This window comes from Nelumbo nucifera, chromosome 4 (assembly GCF_055504915.1).
Source record: "Nelumbo nucifera cultivar China Antique chromosome 4, China Antique-T2T, whole genome shotgun sequence".
NCBI classification, from domain to species: domain Eukaryota; kingdom Viridiplantae; phylum Streptophyta; class Magnoliopsida; order Proteales; family Nelumbonaceae; genus Nelumbo; species Nelumbo nucifera.
Window position 1 is genome coordinate 80,561,710 of NC_142652.1, and position 20,393 is coordinate 80,582,102.

At 40.4% G+C, this 20,393-nt stretch overlaps 1 protein-coding gene across 2 annotated transcripts in view; it reads right to left on the reverse strand.

Moving 5' to 3' along the window:
* LOC104589011 (phospholipase D zeta 1-like) overlaps window positions 1-20,393 on the reverse strand; it is a 189,508-nt gene that overhangs the window by 136,750 nt on the left and 32,365 nt on the right. For both annotated transcript variants that reach the window (XM_088886667.1, XM_088886666.1), the window contains exon 6: window positions 18,978-19,151. In XM_088886667.1, the coding sequence (XP_088742793.1) occupies window positions 18,978-19,151 (174 nt within the window). The remainder of the gene's footprint in view (window positions 1-18,977; window positions 19,152-20,393) is intronic.

Below are 20,393 nucleotides of genomic sequence, written 5' to 3' on the forward strand. Positions count from 1 at the left end.
CACCTCCTTGGAACAGGACCAAAGTTGGGCGAGCCAAATTTTGATGCTTGGGAAGAAGAGGACTCCATGATTATGTCATGGTTGTGGAGTTCAATGACACCCGAGATCAGTGATACTTGTATGTTTCTTCCCTCTGCAAAGGCTATTTGGGATGCTGTCCGACAAACCTATTCCAAAGCCCATGACGCTGCTCGTGTCTATGAGGTCAAAGTGAAGACTGTGGCAGCCAAACAAGGGAGCAGGAGTGTTACAGAGTATGCAAATCTGCTGCAAAATTTATGGCATGAGCTTGATCATTATCGGGTTCTTGAGACAAAGTGCGCAGATGATGCTGTGATCTTGAAGAATTTTATTGAAAGAGATAGGGTGTATGAATTTTTGGTCAGACTGAATGCTGAATTTGATAAGGTCCGAATACAAATTCTTGGCAAAGAAGAAGTGCCTCCATTGAATGAAGTCATAGCCCTTGTCAGAGCTGAGGAAAGCCACCGTGGAATCATGCTTGAGCCTAAAGATCCCGAAGGCTCAGCCATGGTGGCAAGGGAAGGAAGTTACAGTGGTTCAAAGGGTGAGAACAATCACAACTTGGCTCGTGACACAACCACCCGTGACTCTAACGATAACCTCTGGTGCACCTATTGCAAGAAGCCCAGACACACGAAAGATCGGTGCTGGAAACTTCATGGGAAACCTCCCACATCCAGCAAGGAATGGGGAAATCGAGGAGTTTCAAAAGGAGTTCAACAGGCCCATAATGTCTCCACAACCCCGCAGCAAGAACACTCAAGTCAGGGACCATTTAATGATGAAGAAATTGAAAGGCTAAGGTGCTTCCTGAAATCCTTGAAACCAGGAAGTGGTTCTACCTCTCTTGCTCTCTCAAGTGAGTTTTTATCTCTAGGATTACATGCCTCGGCTAGTGTTTTTCCATGGATTCTTGATTCTGGAGCTACTAACCACATGACACCCTCTTCACTACATTTTCTCACCTATACACCTTGTCCTAGTAATAGAAAAATTTCTGTTGCTGAAGGTTCTTTCACCACAGTGGCAGGGATTGGGAATATTCAAATTACTCCATCCCTATTACTTAAAAATGTGCTTCATGTTCCTAAGTTATCCACTAGCCTTATCTCTATACATAAACTCACCCAGGATGTGAACTACAATGTTGTGTTCTTCCCTTCTTACAGTGTATTTCAGGACCGGGTTTCGGGGAAGAAGATTGGACTTGTTAAGGAAAGACATGGACTCTACTACCTTGAAGCAACCAGCAAATCATCTCACACTGTTATGCATGTCACACACGAGTCATTCTTATCTACCTCCAATAAAGATTTAATTTGGCATCATCATTTCCGTTTTGGTCATCCTTCATTTCCTATTTTAAAAACAATGCTTCCTTCCTTGTTTAAAGGAATTGATGTTGAAACCTTTCATTGTGATGTTTGTGAACTTGCTAAGCACAAAAGGGTTTCTTTCCCAATCAATAATAAAAGATCTTCAACTCCTTTTTATTTGATTCATTCGGATATATGGGGCCCTTCTCAAATTCCCAACATTACTGGTTCCAGATGGTTCGTCACCTTTATTGATGATTGCACTAGGGTCACATGGATTTTTCTTCTTACGTCTAAATCTGATGTGGGTACGATTCTTCCCAACTTTCATAACATGGTCCAAACTCAGTTTGGTGTGAGAATTAAAAGGTTTCGATCTGATAATGCTACAGATTATTTTAATCAGAATTTGTCCCCATTTTTTCAGAAAGAAGGCATTGTGCATGAATCCTCCTGTGTTAACACTCCCCAACAGAATGGGGTAGCTGAGAGAAAAAATGGCCATCTTTTGCAAACCACCCGAGCTTTTCTCTTTCAAAATCAGGTGCCAAAACAATATTGGGGGGAAGCTGTCCTTACTGCCTACACCATAAATAGACTACCATCTAAAGTTCTTGACAACCGAAGACCAATACAAGTCCTTTCTCAATTTTACCCTGATATTCAAGCCTCAAATAATCTCACACCAAGAATTTTTGGCTGCACTGCCTTTGTTCATGTCCATAATAAGGGAAAATTAGACCCACGAGCAATCAGGTGCGTCTTTTTGGGATATTCCCCAACTCAGAAAGGTTATAAATGTTATCATCCAGCCACCAGAAAATTCTACACCTCCATCGATGTCACATTTGAGGAAGGAAAATCTTTTTTCACAACCTTATCTTCAGAGGGAGCCCTCATTAATGGAAGATAAGGCATCGGATCTACTCTCCCTAGATGTTTTACCCTCCTCACAGACATTCAATCGTCAAGAATCAGATCCCTCTGAGTCACATTCCTCTGAGCCCCACATTCCCAAGTCTCAACAAGAGTCAAACAACCTGACCATTGAACCAAATTCGGACACTGCTAACCCCACGAATGATGTGCATGATTATGTGAGATATATGCAGGTTTACTCTAGGAGGAAAAATCCAGATCCTCAACCTGTGCAAGTCCAAGATTCAACTCCTAATCCTAGAACTGAGGGATGCTTAGATCCTGAACCTACACCTTCACAGTCTGAGTATGAGTATGACCTACCTATTGCACTGAGAAAAGGAACCAGAGAATGTACCAAACACCCATTGTACCCTTTAGCCAAATATGTATCATTCCAAAAATTCTCTAAATCCCATAAAAGTTTTCTACCCAGCCTTAACACCATTCCAATTCCTAATACTCTAGCCGAGGCACTTTCTAATAAGGAGTGGAGAAAAGCCATGAGAGTGGAAATGGAGGCATTAGAAAAAAACAACACATGGGAAGTTGTGGATCTACCAAGAAACAAGAAGACGGTAGGTTGTAAATGGGTGTTCACAATTAAGTACAAATCTGATGGGTCATTAGAAAGGTACAAAACACGCGTGGTAACCAAGGGATATACACACACTTATGGGGTAGATTATCAAGAGACTTTTGCCCCAGTAGCTAAAATGAATACAGTAAGGGTGTTACAGTCGTTGGCTGCTAACTATAATTGGGATTTGCAACAGTTTGATGTAAAAAATGCATTTCTCCATGGTGATCTAGAAGAGGAGATATACATGGACATTCCACCGGATTTTGGAGAAGGCATTAAAGGGAACAAAGTTTGTCGGTTGAAGAAAGCACTATACGGTCTCAAACAATCTCCGAGAGGATGGTTTGGAAGGTTTACGAAGGTAATGCTGAGCGGGGGTCAAAACCTGGGTATGTTGGGACAGTCCGAGAATTCATCTGAGTGGGTGATCATAGTGACAGGATCAGCCCTTTTGTCGGACAAAGGTAATGATCGGGGAAGCACTCTCACTGATGGAAACCAAGACTGCCGGCAGCCGATTTCAACCGTTGAGATTTGTTTTGCAAAATATATTTTATATAAGATATAAAAGTATATATATATGGTTTCTAAATTGTTTGCAAGAAGGTTTTAATTCCCGGGATCCATATAAGTGGAGAGTGCAACACTGTTCCTTGCAGCCGAGGGAGAGGTCCTCTCTTGTCGGGCAGTGTATGATCATTATGGGATTAGAGGTTAAGTGTAAGACCATTGAGGTTAATGCCTGATGGGCTAATCTTGCATCTGCCCACAGTCCCTGGGTGTTACAAGGTGGCTTGGCCCAGGGACCTCTTAGGGTAAGTGTTGGGCCCGTGGAGCCCATTTGATGGGTTTCAGGGGGTGCACTGTCTTTAACAGTGTATTCGGCCAGGCCTTGTAACAAAGGCTGGGCCGAACCCATGTGGCTGATGTGTAGATCAATGCTTGGGTCCCACGCCATACAAGGAAGCCCAACTGAGCAGCAGTTAAGAGGGTTAAGTGAGCACATAAGCTTAATGGGCCTAAAGCCCATTTCGAACTGGGCTGTTTATTTAGTTAATAAAGGGGCGAAATCTGAAGTGGATCAGCTAATAGGATTGGGCTTAGACCCTATCCACTTAGAGAGTCCAAGATCTAAATAAGATTTAGATCTGGAAACCTCCTAATCAGATTAGGAGATGGCTGATCTGATCTCCAGATAAGATAAGGATTATCCCTTATCACTTAAAGGGACTCCTAACCCAAATGGGATTCGGATTAGCAACTCCTAATCTGATTAGGAGCTGATCCCTTTAAGATTATAAAAGAAGAAGGGGGCGGCAGCCTTTAGACACACAACACACAGATCATCAGGTTTTCTTTAGTGCTGAAATCAAGAAGAGAGAATTCTGCTCCCTGCAAATACTCTCTTGCCGCCTCCCTGTTCTTGCCGCCCTGTTTGCCAGTTCGATCTTCACTTGTGGGAGAAGTCAAGATTGGATCTTGACATCAGTCCTTTGAGAAAGGATTGAAAGGAAGCTGTGCTCACGTACCATCTTGCTGATTCTTGCGAAGGACAGTTCTTGGAGAAGAACACTGCTGATTCTGCTCCACCTGCACTGCGCCATCTTCAGTGGGAGCAGTCTTTGGATCCTTCATTGGGCGTGAACACCTTCGTTGGGAGATATTACTTCTCCGTATCAGGTATAATCCTTCCAACTCCTTTTGGTTCAGATCTGGTTCAGTTTATCGTTCAGAATTGATCCTTGAAAATATGATTTTCTAAATGGGGAATACGATTCCCAGTTGAAGGGAGAGAAAAATTTTTGAAATTCGCCCCTTATTCCGCATTCTTTTGGGCGTCCATAGGATGGATCTCTCATCCCCTCAGTGGTATCAGAGCCCTGGTTCAAATCTTGAACCAGTTTGTTTCAGATCTGAACCTGCGCAATTGGGCAGAAGGTGTTCTACCCAATTTGCGCAGATATGGGTTTAGGGAAATTTGTTCCCAAAATTAATGGGCGAATAATCTGAAATTAATTTTATATAAATCTGATTATTATTTAGAATTGTTCTTTATGATTTTCTTGATTTATGGGCTGTTCGTACAAGAGGAGATCGAAATCTTGGTTTGCGCAGGGAACCTGCAAGATTTGCAGTTTCTTGATTTATTTATTACATTTGGTCTGTAAATAATTTTTTTTTCTAGACTCAATGTATAGGTATTCGATCTGATGTAATTATTAATAGAAATAGGATTTCTATTTATTTTAATATTGGATCGAAGATGGCGGCGCAGAAAGGGAGATTTCGCAGAGAAGAAGATTTCGCAGATGGGAGAATCGCCATCTGCGATTTGCAGTTTGTGAAACTGCATTCTGTGATCTAACCTCTGTTTTGCAAGATGGATTGTGCAAACAGCCCTAATTTACTGATTGTTGTTTTTCTTTTATCAGTAATTAATTTCAGATTATTTTCTTGAATTAAAGATTTAATTAAAGATCAAACCCTAGACCCATTCAAGATTGGTTCAAACTGTTTGGACCGAATCTAGGGTTTAATCAAGGCTGAAAGTCAGCCCTAATTTTCCCACTGATGGGCCTAAGGATTGATATTTAATTAAATGGTTAATTCGGCCCAACCTGTAAAAGCCCAGTTTTAAACAGTTAAAACTGCTAAAAGCCCACCTAACCCTTAAAAGCTATATGGGTTGAACCATTCGGCCCATATACCTAGATAATATTAATGGTTAATATTATGGATTTAAAAGGGGCTTCAAATGGGCTTTACAGATAATTAATTGATTGGATCAATTTATCCCTGCATGTGATGTATGGATGTGTGATGTGCTACGTACATGGGCCATAAGTACTTGGCCCATGCTCAATCGACAGTGGCTCTTTCGCACACCATGGCTGAATGCACATCATTGCCATGGTGTCCCTTTTGGTCATTGGATGACCTCCCTCAGTGGTGGGCCCCACACCTCATCATGAGGTCTCGTGCGGAACCCTAGCCGATTTAGGCCCACCAAAATCTGGCTTTATGAAAGTCAGTGGGAGCCACTTTGGTTTGACCTAAAGATAGAACTAGGGCGTAATTATCTGTTCCCTCCATATAATATGAGTGCATGTGATAGGGAGATTCATATGATGAACTCTCTAAAGGCCTTCCATCATTAGCACGAGGATGGGTCCTTCAATAATGAGGAAACGCACCAGAAAATGGGCTATCCATTTGCTGTTGGGCTTGTCTAAGTGTTTCATAAGATGATAGGGGCGTCATAGACCGATGTGGGAGGGGCTTCACCAGAAAATGGGAACTCTCTCACGGTACCTTGGCGTTCACGAATATGATGGGTAAGCACTCACTGGACAGAAAGGTTTACCTGAAAACAGCTCTGAACCTTGTCTGACAGAGGCCAAAGGGAAAACTCATATGATGAGTGGATATGATCCTTCACAGAAAGGTGGTGGGGTTATGCAGCTGAAACAGTTGGCTTCATGCACCCTATGTGATTTCCCACATTTCCAGAGACAACCCGTAGTCTCCGTCACTGAGAAATGAGGGAAATCTCAGAGATGAATAAATGGAAATGGATCGTAGATTAAAATCCATATCTATGACATGAACATGAATCAAATTAGGTCGTGGACTGATGTTTGCTCTTTTATCAGAAAATGGCAAACGGATCATTTGCAAAGCTACTTGATGACAACAAGTTGAAGGGCCCAAACTATATTGACTGGTATAGGAACCTTATGCTGGTCCTTGCTTCTGAAAAACTTGACAAAGTGGCAAAGAATCCTGCCCCGGAGCGTTCGGGAGATAGGGCTTCTGAGGCCCGAAGGAGAGACTATCAAGAATGGGAGGAGAAAAACTCCCTTGCCCGGTGTTACATCATTGCCTCCTTGGACAATCCGATACAGAGGCAGTTCGATCAGATCGAACTTGCCAAAGACATATTGGACAGTCTCAGGACAATGTATGAAGAGCAGAATCGTTCTACTCGACAAAAGGTCTTGAAATAGTTCATGACCACACAAATGTCCAAGGGTCAACTAGTTCACGACCATTGTCTTCGGATGATGGGATACATCAACGAACTGGAGGCTCTTGGATCCGGGCTGGACCTTGCAACCCAGATAGATGCTATCCTTAACTCTTTGCCTCCTTCCTTTAATCCGTTCATCATGAACTATAACATGAACAAGCTGAATGTCAGCTTACAAGAGCTCAGCAATATGTTGCAAAGAGCTGAAGAACTGATTAAAAAGGATGAGCCTGTAGCCATGCTTGTTGAAGCTGGCAAGACAGGCAAGAGAAAGAGGAAGGCAAAGAAGCCTCAGAAGAAAGCCACTAAAAGCAAGAAGCTGAAGAAAGACAAAGCATCGGATGCCTGTCACTTCTGCAAGAAGACCGGCCACTGGAAAAGGAATTGTCCTGCCTACCTGGAATCCAAGAAAGGTAACTTCGAAACTTGTGTTATAGAAACCAATTTATTGGTAGCTTCTGCATCCTGGTGTATTGACTCCGGGGCTTCAACTCATGCGTGTAACTCACTGCAGGGGTTCAAGGTAAGCAGAAGGCTGAGTGAAGGAGAAGTCACTCTACTTGGGGACTACTGCAACTGTTGCAGCCGCGGCCATAGGAACCGTGGAATTATATTTTAGAGAAGGAATAATTGTACTGAAAGATTGTCTTTATGTACAAAATTTAAGAAAAAATTTGATTTCTGTCTCAAAACTGTGTGCAGATGGTTATTCTGTCTTCTTTAGTAATACGATTACTATTAAAAGAAATAACAGATTCATCGCATACGGGGAACTGGAGAACGGTCTCTATGTTCTACATCCTTCTCTAGAAACTAACATAACCGAAACTACGTCGGCTGAAATCCCCAAGAAGAGAGCCCGTGATACAGTTAATCCCACGTGTCTGTGGCATTACCGACTTGGCCACATCGGTGTTGACCGAATCACAAGGTTGGTAAAGGATGGTCCTTTGGATTTTCTAGCTGTAGAAGATCTTCCCACCTGTGAGTCTTGCCTACAAGGCAAGATGACGAAACGGCCATTTAACGGTAAGCCTGAAAGATGTACAGGCACACTTGACCTAATACATACTGATGTATGTGGTCCCCTGAGTGTTAGGACACGAAATCAACACGTGTATTTCATCACCTTCACAGATGATTTTTCACGATATGGTTACGTGTACCTAATGAGACACAAGTCTGAATCCTTTGAAAAGTTCAAAGAGTTTAGACAAGAGGTCGAGAAATAGTTAGGGAGAGAAATTAAAGCCCTTCGATCAGATCGAGGTGGCGAATATCTCTCTGACGAATTCAGGGACTACTTAAAGGACAATGGGATAGTGTCACAATTAGCTCCTCCTGCTACACCACAACTTAACGGTGTTTCAGAGAGGAGGAATAGGACCTTATTAGATATGGTCCGGTGGCTTCTCATACACTCAGAGTTACCCACATCCTTTTGGGGTTACGCATTAGAGACTGCGATTTACGTGCTGAATCGGGTTCCAACCAAATCGGTTCCGAATACTCCATATGAACTTTGGACCGGAAAGAAACCAAGTGTTAGACACTTGAAGATTTGGGGTTGTCCAGCACACATTAAAAGAACGAGTGCAGACAAGTTGGAATCTAAGACCAGCCGTTGCCTATTTGTAGGCTACCCAAAAGGCTCTGTAGGTTACCTTTTCTATGACCCAAGTGAGCAGAAAGTGTTCTGCAGTCGAAATGCGCAATTCTTGGAAACCGACTATATCCTGGACACCCATTGTCAGGAAGTTGATCTTGATGAGGAGAACTCAGGAGCAGTGGGAGATGTCCCACAAGTTCCAGGTAGTGACCAACTTAGAAGATCCACTCGGGCATCCAGGCCACCAGTCCGTTATGGTTATGATCAGGATAGTTACCTGGTGGAAACCTTGACTAGTGAGGAGGATCCCGTGACTTACGCGGAAGCTATGTTGGACATAGATTCCCAGAATTGGGTGGAGGCCATGAGAGCAGAGATGGACTCAATGGAGGCCAATGGAGTCTGGACTCTAGTAGATCCACCCTCCGGGGTGAAAGCAACCGGTTGCAAATGGATTTACAAGAGGAAGAAGGGCCCCGATGGCAGGATTGAGACCTTCAAGGCTCGTCTAGTGGCGAAAGGGTACACTCAGAAAGAAGGCATCGATTATGAGGAAACCTTTTCGCCTGTGGCCATGCTTAAATCCATTAGGATCCTGCTAGCTGTAGCAGCATACCATGATTATGAGATTTGGCAGATGGATGTCAAAACTACATTCCTGAATGGAGATCTTACTGAAGATATCTATATGCAGCAGCCGCAAGGCTTCATTGCTGCAGGTCAGGAAACCATGGTATGTAAACTTAATAGATCTATTTATGGACTTAAGCAAGCTTCTAGAAGTTGGAACATCCGTTTTGACTCTGCTGTCAAATCGTTTGACTTCGAGCAGAATCCGAATGAACCCTATGTCTACAGGAAGTTCAGTGGAGATAAGGTTACCTTCTTGGTTCTATATGTAGATGACATTCTACTCATTGGGAATGATGTAGGAATGTTAACTACAGTGAAAGTATGGCTTTCGCAGCAATTCTCCATGAAAGATCTTGGAGAAGCCTCCTATATACTGGGTTTTCGACTCTATAGAGATAGATCGAAGCGGATAATTGGATTATCCCAATCTGCTTATATTGACAAAATAGTCAAAAGATACAGCATGGAAAACTCCAAGAAAGGAAATGTTCCTTTCAGGCACAGAGTCACTCTCTCCAAGAAGATGTCTCCCAAGACTTCTGAGGAGATTGATGGCATGAAAGACGTTCCCTATGCCTCTGCCGTAGGGAGCATCATGTATGCCATGCTGTGCACTCGTCCTGACATTGCTCAGGTGGTGAGTGTAGTAAGCAGATTTCAGGCCAACCCAGGGCAGGAGCATTGGACTGCTGTGAAAAACATACTTAAGTACCTTCGAAGGACAAAAGAGTTTTGTCTGGTGTTCGTCGGTAGCTCACTACAGATCCAGGGGTTTACAGATGCTGATTTCCAGTCAGACCCAGATGATAGAAAGTCTACATCTGGATATGTTTTCATGATAGGATCGTGTGCTGTTTGCTGGAAAAGCAGCAAACAGGGGTCCACTGCAAACTCCACGACCGAAGCCGAATACATTGACGCAAGTGAGGCTGCCAAAGAAGCTGTGCGGATGAAGAAGTTCGTTCACGAGTTGGGAGTTGTTCCGTCCAGCACATCACCCATCCCATTGTTGTGTGACAACAATGGAGCCATTGCTCAGGCTAAGGAGCCACGAGCCCACTCGAAGTCGAAGCACATCGAGAGGAAGTACCACGTACTACGGGAGATTGTTGGTAGAAGGGACGTCCTGATTCAGAAGGTAGCGTCAACGGAAAATGTAGCAGACCCATTGACAAAGCCACTATCACAGAAAGTGTTTGAGAAACACGTGGAAAGCATGGGACTCCGGCTAGTACCTGATTGGACCTAAGTGCAAGTGAGAGCTGTTAGACAGTTTTGTATGCCCTTAGCTTCAATCAGAATGATGTACTTTATGAGTTTATTGTAAATGAATAAAGATACATATTTGATTCATGTTCCCTTGGTATGTTTCTGTGTAATACCCTTAAACTGGACACTTAATGAGACTCGTGTTAGTTTAGAATGTTCACAGCCAGTGGGTCGGTCTGGGGAGACCTATCCTGACAAGGCTGACACTGTAGTGCCACCAAGTCGGTTGGGGTGGCCTGTCTCAGCTGCCAGGGTGAGACCCTAGGCACATACAGTGTAGGATTAATTGAATCTTTGAACTGGACCAGATTTCCAGTATTGCCCTGGACCTTGGAGATTGATGGGCAAAACTGGAAAGTTACACCCGACCCCTAGACTCGATTATGATACTGCACTAGGTGTCGGATTGGGCTATCTTTGATGTACCAATCAGTGAGATCCTTAGCGGGGGTCAAAACCTGGGTATGTTGGGACAGTCCGAGAATTCATCTGAGTGGGTGATCATAGTGACAGGATCAGCCCCTTTGTCGGACAAAGGTAATGATCGGGGATGCACTCTCACTGATGGAAACCAAGACTACCGGCAGCCGATTTCAACCGTTGAGATTTGTTTTGCAAAATATATTTTATATAAGATATAAAAGTATATATATATGGTTTCTAAATTGTTTGCAAGAAGGTTTTAATTCCCGGGATCCATATAAGTGGAGAGTGCAACACTGTTCCTTGCAGTCAAGGGAGAGGTCCTCTCTTGTCGGGCAGTGTATGATCATTATGGGATGAGAGGTTAAGTGTAAGACCATTGAGGTTAATACCTGATGGGCTAATCTTGCATCTGCCCACAGTCCCTGGGTGTTACAAGGTGGCTTGGCCCAGGGACCTCTTAGGGTAAGTGTTGGGCCCGTGGAGCCCATTCGATGGGTTTCAAGGGGTGCATTGTCTTTAACAGTGTATTCGGCCAGGCCTTGTAACAAAGGCTGGGCCGAACCCATGTGGTTGATGTGTAGATCAATGCTTGGGTCCCACGCCATACAAGGAAGCCCAACTGGGCAGCAGTTAAGAGGGTTAAGTGAGCACATAAGCTTAATGGGCCTAAAGCCCATTTCGAACTGGGCTGTTTATTTAGTTAATAAAGGGGCAAAATCTGAAGTGGATCAGCTAATAGGATTGGGCTTAGACCCTATCCACTTAGAGAGTCCAAGATCTAAATAAGATTTAGATCTAGAAACCTCCTAATCAGATTAGGAGATGGTTGATCTGATCTCCAGATAAGATAAGGATTATCCCTTATCACTTAAAGGGACTCCTAACCCAAATGTGATTTGGATTAGCAACTCCTAATCTGATTAGGAGCTGATCCCTTTAAGATTATAAAAGAAGAAGGGGGCGGCAGCCTTTAGACACACAACACACAGATCATCAGGTTTTCTTTAGTGCTGAAATCAAGAAGAGAGAATTCTGCTCCCTGCAAATACTCTCTTGCCGCCTCCCTGTTCTTGCCGCCCTGTTTGCCAGTTCGATCTCCACTTGTGGGAGAAGTCATGATTGGATCTTGACATCAGTCCTTTGAGAAAGGATTGAAAGGAAGCTGTGCTCACATACCATCTTGCTGATTCTTGCGAAGGACAGAGTTCTTGGAGAAGAACACTGCTGATTCTGCTCCACCTGCACTGCGTCATCTTCAGTGGGAGCAGTCTTTGGATCCTTCATTGGGCGTGAACACCTTCGTTGGGAGATATTACTTCTCCGTATCAGGTATAATCCTTCCCACTCCTTTTGGTTCAGATCTGGTTCAGTTTATGGTTCAGAATTGATCCTTGAAAATATGATTTTCTAAATGGGGAATACGATTCCCAGTTGAAGGGAGAGAAAAATTTTTGAAATTCGCCCCTTATTCCGCATTCTTTTGGGCGTCCATAGGATGGATCTCTCATCCCTTCAATGGGTTGTACACTTTCTCTTCCCTTTGCGAAGTGCAATGGGAAGATCAAGGTCAGTGGGATCAGTTGCAACAATAGTGTTAGGTACAGGAACATTATCATTGGAAAACATAGTAGGCTCAAGCTCAAGGGGAATACCTGGAACTGTATCTGTTGAATATGGAGCTTCAGAAGGACTGATAGAGAGTGGTGTGGGTTGAAGATGTGTGGAGTCAACCATCGTCTACCGACGCTGATATTTTTGTGAGGCTGCCCGTAGTGGCTTAGGCAATGAAACTGATGGAGGTGCTGATGGAACTGATGGAGGCACAAAAGAAACAGAAAGAAGAACAGACTACAAGTTATCCTCCCCAAAACTCTCCCCTTGAGGAGACCACTCGAGAAGAAGGTGGGTTCAAAAAAGGTAACATCCATAGTGACAAATCTGCTCCTCGACACAGGGTCATAACAACAATACCCCTTTCGGTTCTGAGCACACCCAAGGAAAACACATTTCTTGGCCTTAGGATTCAATTTCTTGCGATGGGGGCCAAGAATGTGAACAAAGAAAACACAACCAAAAACCCTCAGAGGTATCTGTGAAATATCTCTCCATCCGGAAAAAGAAGGCTAAATGGCACCTTAAACCCCAAAATCCGTGAAGGTACACGGTTAATCAAATGCACGGCTGTAAGAACTGCGTCTCCCCAGAAATGCACAAGAACTGAAGCACACACCATAAGACTTCTTGCCACCTCCATAATGTGTCTATTTTTTTTCTCAGCTACTCCATTCTGTTGCAGTGTATATGTACGATTGCTCTGATGAATTATACCATGCTCCAAAAAATGTGGTCAGGTCCTTCTCAAAATACTCTTTGGAATTATCTGATATGAAGGCTTTAGTTCTCACTCCAAATTGTGTGAGAACCATCTGGTGGAACTACCGTACCAAGTTAGGAACCTCATCCCGTGATCTCATCAAATATATCCAAGAATACCATGTATAATCATCCATAAACAAAAGAAAATAACGGTATCCTCCCATGGAAGGAATATGATATGGCCCCCATATATCAGTGTGAAAAATAAAAAAAGCAAAATTACTTCTTTTATTACTTGGCTTAAAAGAATGTCTACAATGCTTTCCTAACTGACAACTTTCACACATGGTTTCAAATGTTGCCAAAAGTCGCTAATGTCACCCGGCATATGTCGATGTCGAGGCTCGCCGACATGAAAATTGGAGGTAATATAAAAATTACATTATGTCGGTTGACATTTCCGAAATATAGGAAATGTCGACCAAATCGGTCCAAATAACAAAAAAAATACAGTTTTTCCTACTATGTCGACAAGATGTCGACTAATGTACATTAAAAATATAATATATTAGTATATTATATTAATATAATACAGTATATTAATATAGTTATTCCATTAATATTTCTATTTAATATTTCAAATAAAATATTTATAAAAAGAATTAACAAAATATAAAAACAAAAGAATAAATTAATTACTTTATAATATAAAACATAAAATATTTTTCAAGTAATAAAATACTAACTAGTTAGTATTTTTTAAAATATTTATTAAAATCAGAAAATGTTTGTTAAATTTTATAATAAACCATATTCTACATTTAATATAAAAAATCAGAATAAATTTTATACTGAATCATAATTTATTATAAATTTAGTATTAAAAAACATAATAAATTCATTAAGTTTTATAAGAAATCAGAATTTATCATAATCTTAATACTACAAAAAGGAGAATCAGTTTATTAAATTTATAATAAAACATAATGTATTATAACTTTAATATTTAAAAAATCAGAATAAATGTATTTCTATTTACTAGTGTGAAATAAATATATTAGAATTTATAATAAATCAGAACTAAAAATAAGAAAAGAAAATATCAGATAACCTTGTAAAAACATCAAAATGCATAATAAATAAGTAAATCGTCATTTACTAATTTGTTATTGATCTTAGTTTCTTAGCTTTATATAATGGTTGGGAATAAGATAATAGTCTAGAAATATGTATTAATGCTTCTTTTATCATTTTACAAAATATCTTTGCATGATTCCACATATTTCATAATATTTCCACAATATCTCTAATTTTTACAATATTTCCCCTCGACATTTCTAACATATATTTTGGTAAGCGACATTTCCATCGACATCGACATTTTAAACCTTGCTCTCACACTCCAAGGTAGATAACTGAACGGACTCAAATAACTTTGGGAAAAGAAATTTCAATGAACTAAAAGAAAGATGTCCCATGCGATTGTGCCACAACATAATCTAGCTCGCTGACTTTGACCCACTACTACTGCTGCTGCTAACATGATGGCTTTGATGACTCGGAATCTCATCCAGAAGGTAGGCTCCATTCACCTCACGACCACTCCCAATCATCTTCTTTGACACCAGATCCTACAAAACACAATTACCAGGAAGAAAGGTCACTGAACAATTCAAATTTTTTGTCAAAGAACTAACAGAAAGTAGGTTGGTATGAAGTCTAGGGACATGTAAGATAGAAGATAAAGTAATATCATTGGCCACTCTAATTGTCCCCTTCCCAACAATGGGAATATGTGAACCATCTGCTGTAGAGACTCTGTCTCTACCAGAGTACAGCTGATAGGACCTGAAAAGGGTAGGAACATTAGCATGTGCTTAGATGCTCCTGAGTCTATAATCTAGGGAGGTCCCTCCTTACCAGAAGTGGATGCAAGATTTGCAATTGCATATGAACTACCTGTATGTGCAAAAGAAGTGGTGTAGTTGGCACCTGCACTCTGTTGTCCATCTGGAAGGCTAGAGCTAGTTGTATCTTTCTTACTCATAAGCTGTCCAAACCTCTCCAATTTTGTTTTCACCGCTTCTACTACAATGGATTCCCAATCAGTTTGGGAGAGGGGCCGAAGAGCCTCCTGTAGTGGCCACATTCGCATTTCCCTTCTTGTTCCTTATTCGGGCAGGCATAAGATTTAGATGAAGCTTCCAACAAGTATCCCTGGTATGCTTAGGCTTCTTACAATAATCACACACCAAGTCCTTATTATCTTCCCTTCTAGTCTCACTGCTCCCCCTATCTCCATTCGACTTAGGTTTGGTTGTACTAACAAAGACGACTGGTTAATCCCAAGCTGTCTCAGCATGACATTCCTCCTGCTCTGCTCCCCAGAAACAAAGGCATAGGCTTGAGAGAGTGTCACACTCTCCCTAGAAAGGATACGCTGCCTAGCAATGTCAAATTCAAGGTTCACCCTGCCAAGAATTCAAAAACCCTATTTTTCTCTACTAGTTTTTGATAGGTTGCTGCATCATTTACACTTTCCCATACCACAGTTTCTAAGTGATCTATTTCTTGCCAAAGGTTTTTAGCATGGAGAAATACATGACATGAGGTTTTTCTCCCTATTTTATACTGATCACCTAATTCCTTAACTGATAGGCTCTGGCTACATTTTGCTTCTGAGAGTAGGTTTCATTCACTCCATCCCAAATCTCCTTGGCAGTATTAGCCCATAGAAAATCTTTTCCAATATGAGGTAACATAAAATTACACAGCCAGGACATTACCATGTAACTCTCCTGCACCCACCGAGAAGAATCAGTATCAGGTTTATTCTCCTCCCCAGTGATGTACCCTGATTTTTCACGAGCACCAAAAGCCATCTTGGTTGATTGTACCCACTCTAAATAATTTGTACCATCATGTTTTATTGTAGTAATGATTCCAGACCCAAAAATATCACTACTACCTCCAACACCCAGTCCCATGGTACCGGTGGATTTCACCTCAGTACTCCAACTCTCCATCTTACTTCAAACAGTTCAACAGTAAGAAAAAAATAGATTGGAGATCTTCCAAAAGCAATTCAATCTCACACATATAGAAATCAACCCTAAGAAAGCCCAATCCGGAGAGAAATCTCTCTCCTCCCCATGCCTCCCAACAAAGAGAAGAGTGAATTGATCACTCCAAGAGGCTCAAAAAATTCCAGAAACTTAACCGCCCTCTTCAGAATAACAAAAGAAAACTAACAATACTTGGGCGCCCAAGATCAGATAAAAAACAAAGAGTCCAACTTTTTTGGGACTCTTCCCCGTACTCCAGTTCTTCCTGATTTTGATGTCGAACAGTAGATCACCTTCCTGATGACTAGATCCCACCAAAAAATCCAAGAACTGGGCAATATATAGCAGATCGATCAGCCCTTTGTTACTTCATGCAGTCGGCTGATCTAAGGCTGCATGAGAATGCTTCAAGAACCCAAGCCGATGCTCTAATACCAAGTAGAAATCTGCTGAATTCAAAAATATGAACAGAAAAGTAGTTTCTTGAAGAGAGAAAAGAGAGAAGGAGAAGAAGAGAAGAGGAGATCTTGAAAAGAAAAGAGAGCAATAATCTGGCCACCCCCTTCACTTATTATTTATAATAAAAATATAAGAACAGTACAAAGACAACTATGCCCTTATAGGGCGGTAAAACATAAAACAACATATATAAGACTCAAAAACATAATAAAATTTGGACTCACATAACTGATGTGGTCCCCACCTCCTATCTAACAACTAACATAAAACAACATAAAACTGATTAATCTTCAACAATAGGTATAGGAGTCTACCCACACAAGCCTCTAGTACTGCTTTACATCTTTTATGGGATCACCACCAAAATCACCTAGCCTGCGATTTGGGTCAATGGGAATGTCGGTAGGCTTCGCCCCAAATTTACTTGTGTCCTTCAAGAGATCTAGGATGTATTTCCTTCGAGAAATGAAGATCCCTTCTTGAGATCGGGCAACTCCAATCCCTATGAAATAAAATAGAGGCCCTAGATAAACTACGTAACTAAAAACTCTTTCAATCTTTGTATTTCTGAAGTCCAGCCACTCGTAATCACTATGTCATCATCATATACTATCAGTACTTCAATCTCTTTCTATTCCCTTTTCACAAAAAGTGTGATATCTGATTGGCACTACTTAAAGCTCATCTGCTGCACAACCAAATGGAACCTATTAAACCAAGCTCCCGGTGATTGTTTCAAACCATATAAAGGTTTCTTCAACTTGCATACCTTCAACTCACTGTCTTGAGCATGAAAACTAGGGTTAAACCACGTATACCTCTTCCTCTAAGTCACCATTTAGGAAGGCATTCTTGATGTTCAACTTATAAAGATCGTAGTATAGGTTAACAACCAAAGAAAGTAGAACTCTAATGGAATACATCTTGGCTATAGGGACAAAAGTATTTTCATAATCCACTCCACACACCTATCTAAACCCTTTTGCTACTAGCCTAACCATGTACCTCTCTATTGTACCATCTGCCCTATGCTTCATAGAGAACACCCATTTACATTCTATTGGTTCTTTTCCTTGCGGAAGATCCACCAATTCCCACGAATCATTCTTATGTAAGGCATTGATTTCTTCCTTCATTGCATCTGCCCATTCAGGAATAGTAAGAACTTCTACAACATTTTTAAGGATGGAAACACTATCAATGGAAGAGAGGAAGGCATGAAAAGAAGGTGAGACATTTTCATAGGAAACATAATGTGAGATAGGATGACTAGTGGTACAAGATCTGACACCCTTCCTTTTGGGACAAGCTTTTTGGCTTCTTTGAAACTTTTCTCTCCTCTTCCTCTTCTATCTTTATTCCTTTCTTCCTTCTTCCTCAATCCATTGAAGCACAAATGAAGTCTTTACAAATTGAAGCCCAATGAGCAGCTCTTATCATAGTAAGCTCATTCAACTACTATTTTTGCTCTTCTTCCTTAGTTTCCAAACTCTGTCTATTACCACAAGTATTTTTCTTTCACTAAAAATTTTTACTACTTTACATAGGTAAAAAAGAATAAATTTATTAGGAAAACAAGTAGACTCATTAAAATTATATAAGTATTATGTACTTTTTTCATGATGAAGTATAAACTGCATATATTTTCCAGGTAGGCAGCCAGTTTACTTGACAGCATGGCCACATAGGTGTGAACCTTTTAATAAAGTATATCAACCAATTGCTGCCTCTGGTCAGATCAAATGTATAATATATGAACAAAAATAATGTTCTATTAATTTGAGTTCAATAGTTCAATTTACATTGTTTTTATTTCCTCAAGCTTTATTGTTTTCAGCACAATTTCATTTGCACTAATACAAATGCGATGAGTGCAAATGAGAAAACTGCATATCCTGGTACACTGTTGCTTTGGATTTTACTTTACTTTGGTAAGGATTCATTTTACTTCAGCTATAATGCAAACAAACAAAAGAAGGCAAAAGCTAAAGCAAAAATAAATCAGAAATTTGCAATCAGATCATTTGTATCGCCATACTTTTGCACCAATGCAAATGAAACTGCATTGCAAACAAACCAGGCCTAAGCTGCATATGATTACTTTGATAGGTGTAATAGTTGAACAAAGGATCTGATTATATTTCCTTAAACAACCATGAACAGTTAATAATTGATCCTAAGTTCAGTTTACATGATGATAAACGTAAACACTAAACTACATAACAATACTGAAACCAGATGAAAGACTGAAGTCACCCCAATCCTCCAAACCAAAAGAAGAGAACCAATTCTTCATTCTTTCGTAAGATTAAAAGAATGAGCAACTTACTTTAAAAGAATAACGTAAAGGATTGCGTTCCTTCACCTCTTCTGCTAAAAATACTCGGCCGTCTCCATTTCCATCTGATGCTGGTAACACGTCAAATACAATAATATCTAAAAGTTTTGTATCAAAGGGATCTTCAAGAAAAGTCAAGAACCCAGGTTTCAATACAGCCCAGACCTAGAAACAATTCAAATACAATGTCAACAATTGGTATAGTCATAAGCAAATAATGCACAAAATTATGTTATGGTATTCTAACAGGGATTCATGTCATAGACATGCCCAGAGTGTGGCATTAAAATTTAATGCTAAAGATTGAAGAATACTTAACAACGATGCAATAAAGAGATTTATTTATTTATTTATTTTTGTCTTAGGGTGGGGGGATATGTCATCCATAATGCTGGAAGAAATAAAAGATAATGATATGCATGTTATATAACCATCAAAACTGAAGCACTAAACTTTTAACTGTCAAGAAACATGTGTAGTGCATGCTTAGCTCCAAAAAGGAGCAAAGAATGTAGCACACTGTTGACAAAATTTGTACTTTAACTAATAAACTATTGAAACAAAATTATAAGCAAAATATGGGTTTTCCAGATCCAAAAAGGGATTCACGTTATAGACATGCCCACAGTGTGGCATTATAATTTAATGATGAAGATTGAAGAATAATTAACAGCTATGCAACAAAGAGATTTATTTTATTTCTTTTTTTTCTTAGAGTGGTGGGGGGGTGGTATGTCACCCAGAACGGGCAGAAGTAAAAGATAATGATATGCATGCTATATAACCATCAAAACTGAAGCACTAAATTTTGAACTGTCAAGAAACATTGAAAGAAAAGTTTGTACTTTAACTAGAAATCATTGAAAGAAAAATTATAAGCAAAAATATGGGTTTTCTAGCTCCACCAAGAGACTCTTATCCATCTGAAAAATGTTAAGTCATTATGATAAAATGTCTGATGACAAATTCTTCATAAAAAATAAAATAAGATCACCATCATCATCATCATTGTCCACGCTTTATCCCACAATATGAGGTTGGCTACATGAGTCTTGATTCACCAATCCATTCTAGATAAAGCTAAATCCTTTGTTAAATTATTAGTGCTTAAATCATTTCTTACTAATTCTACCCATGTCCATTTTGGTCTACCCCTATCCCTTCTGGCCCCTTCAACTTGTAACAAATCACTTCTTCTAACTTGCATTGTTAATGGTCTTCTATGCACATGACCAGACTACCCAGTCAACTTTCTCTCATTTTATCACCTATTGAGGCTATTCCTATGTCCAAACGAATGACTTTATTCCTGATCCTATCCTTTCTAGTTTTTTCACTCATCCATCTTAGCATTTGCATTTTTGCAACACTCATTTTCTAGACATGTTGTTTCTTGACTGCCCAACA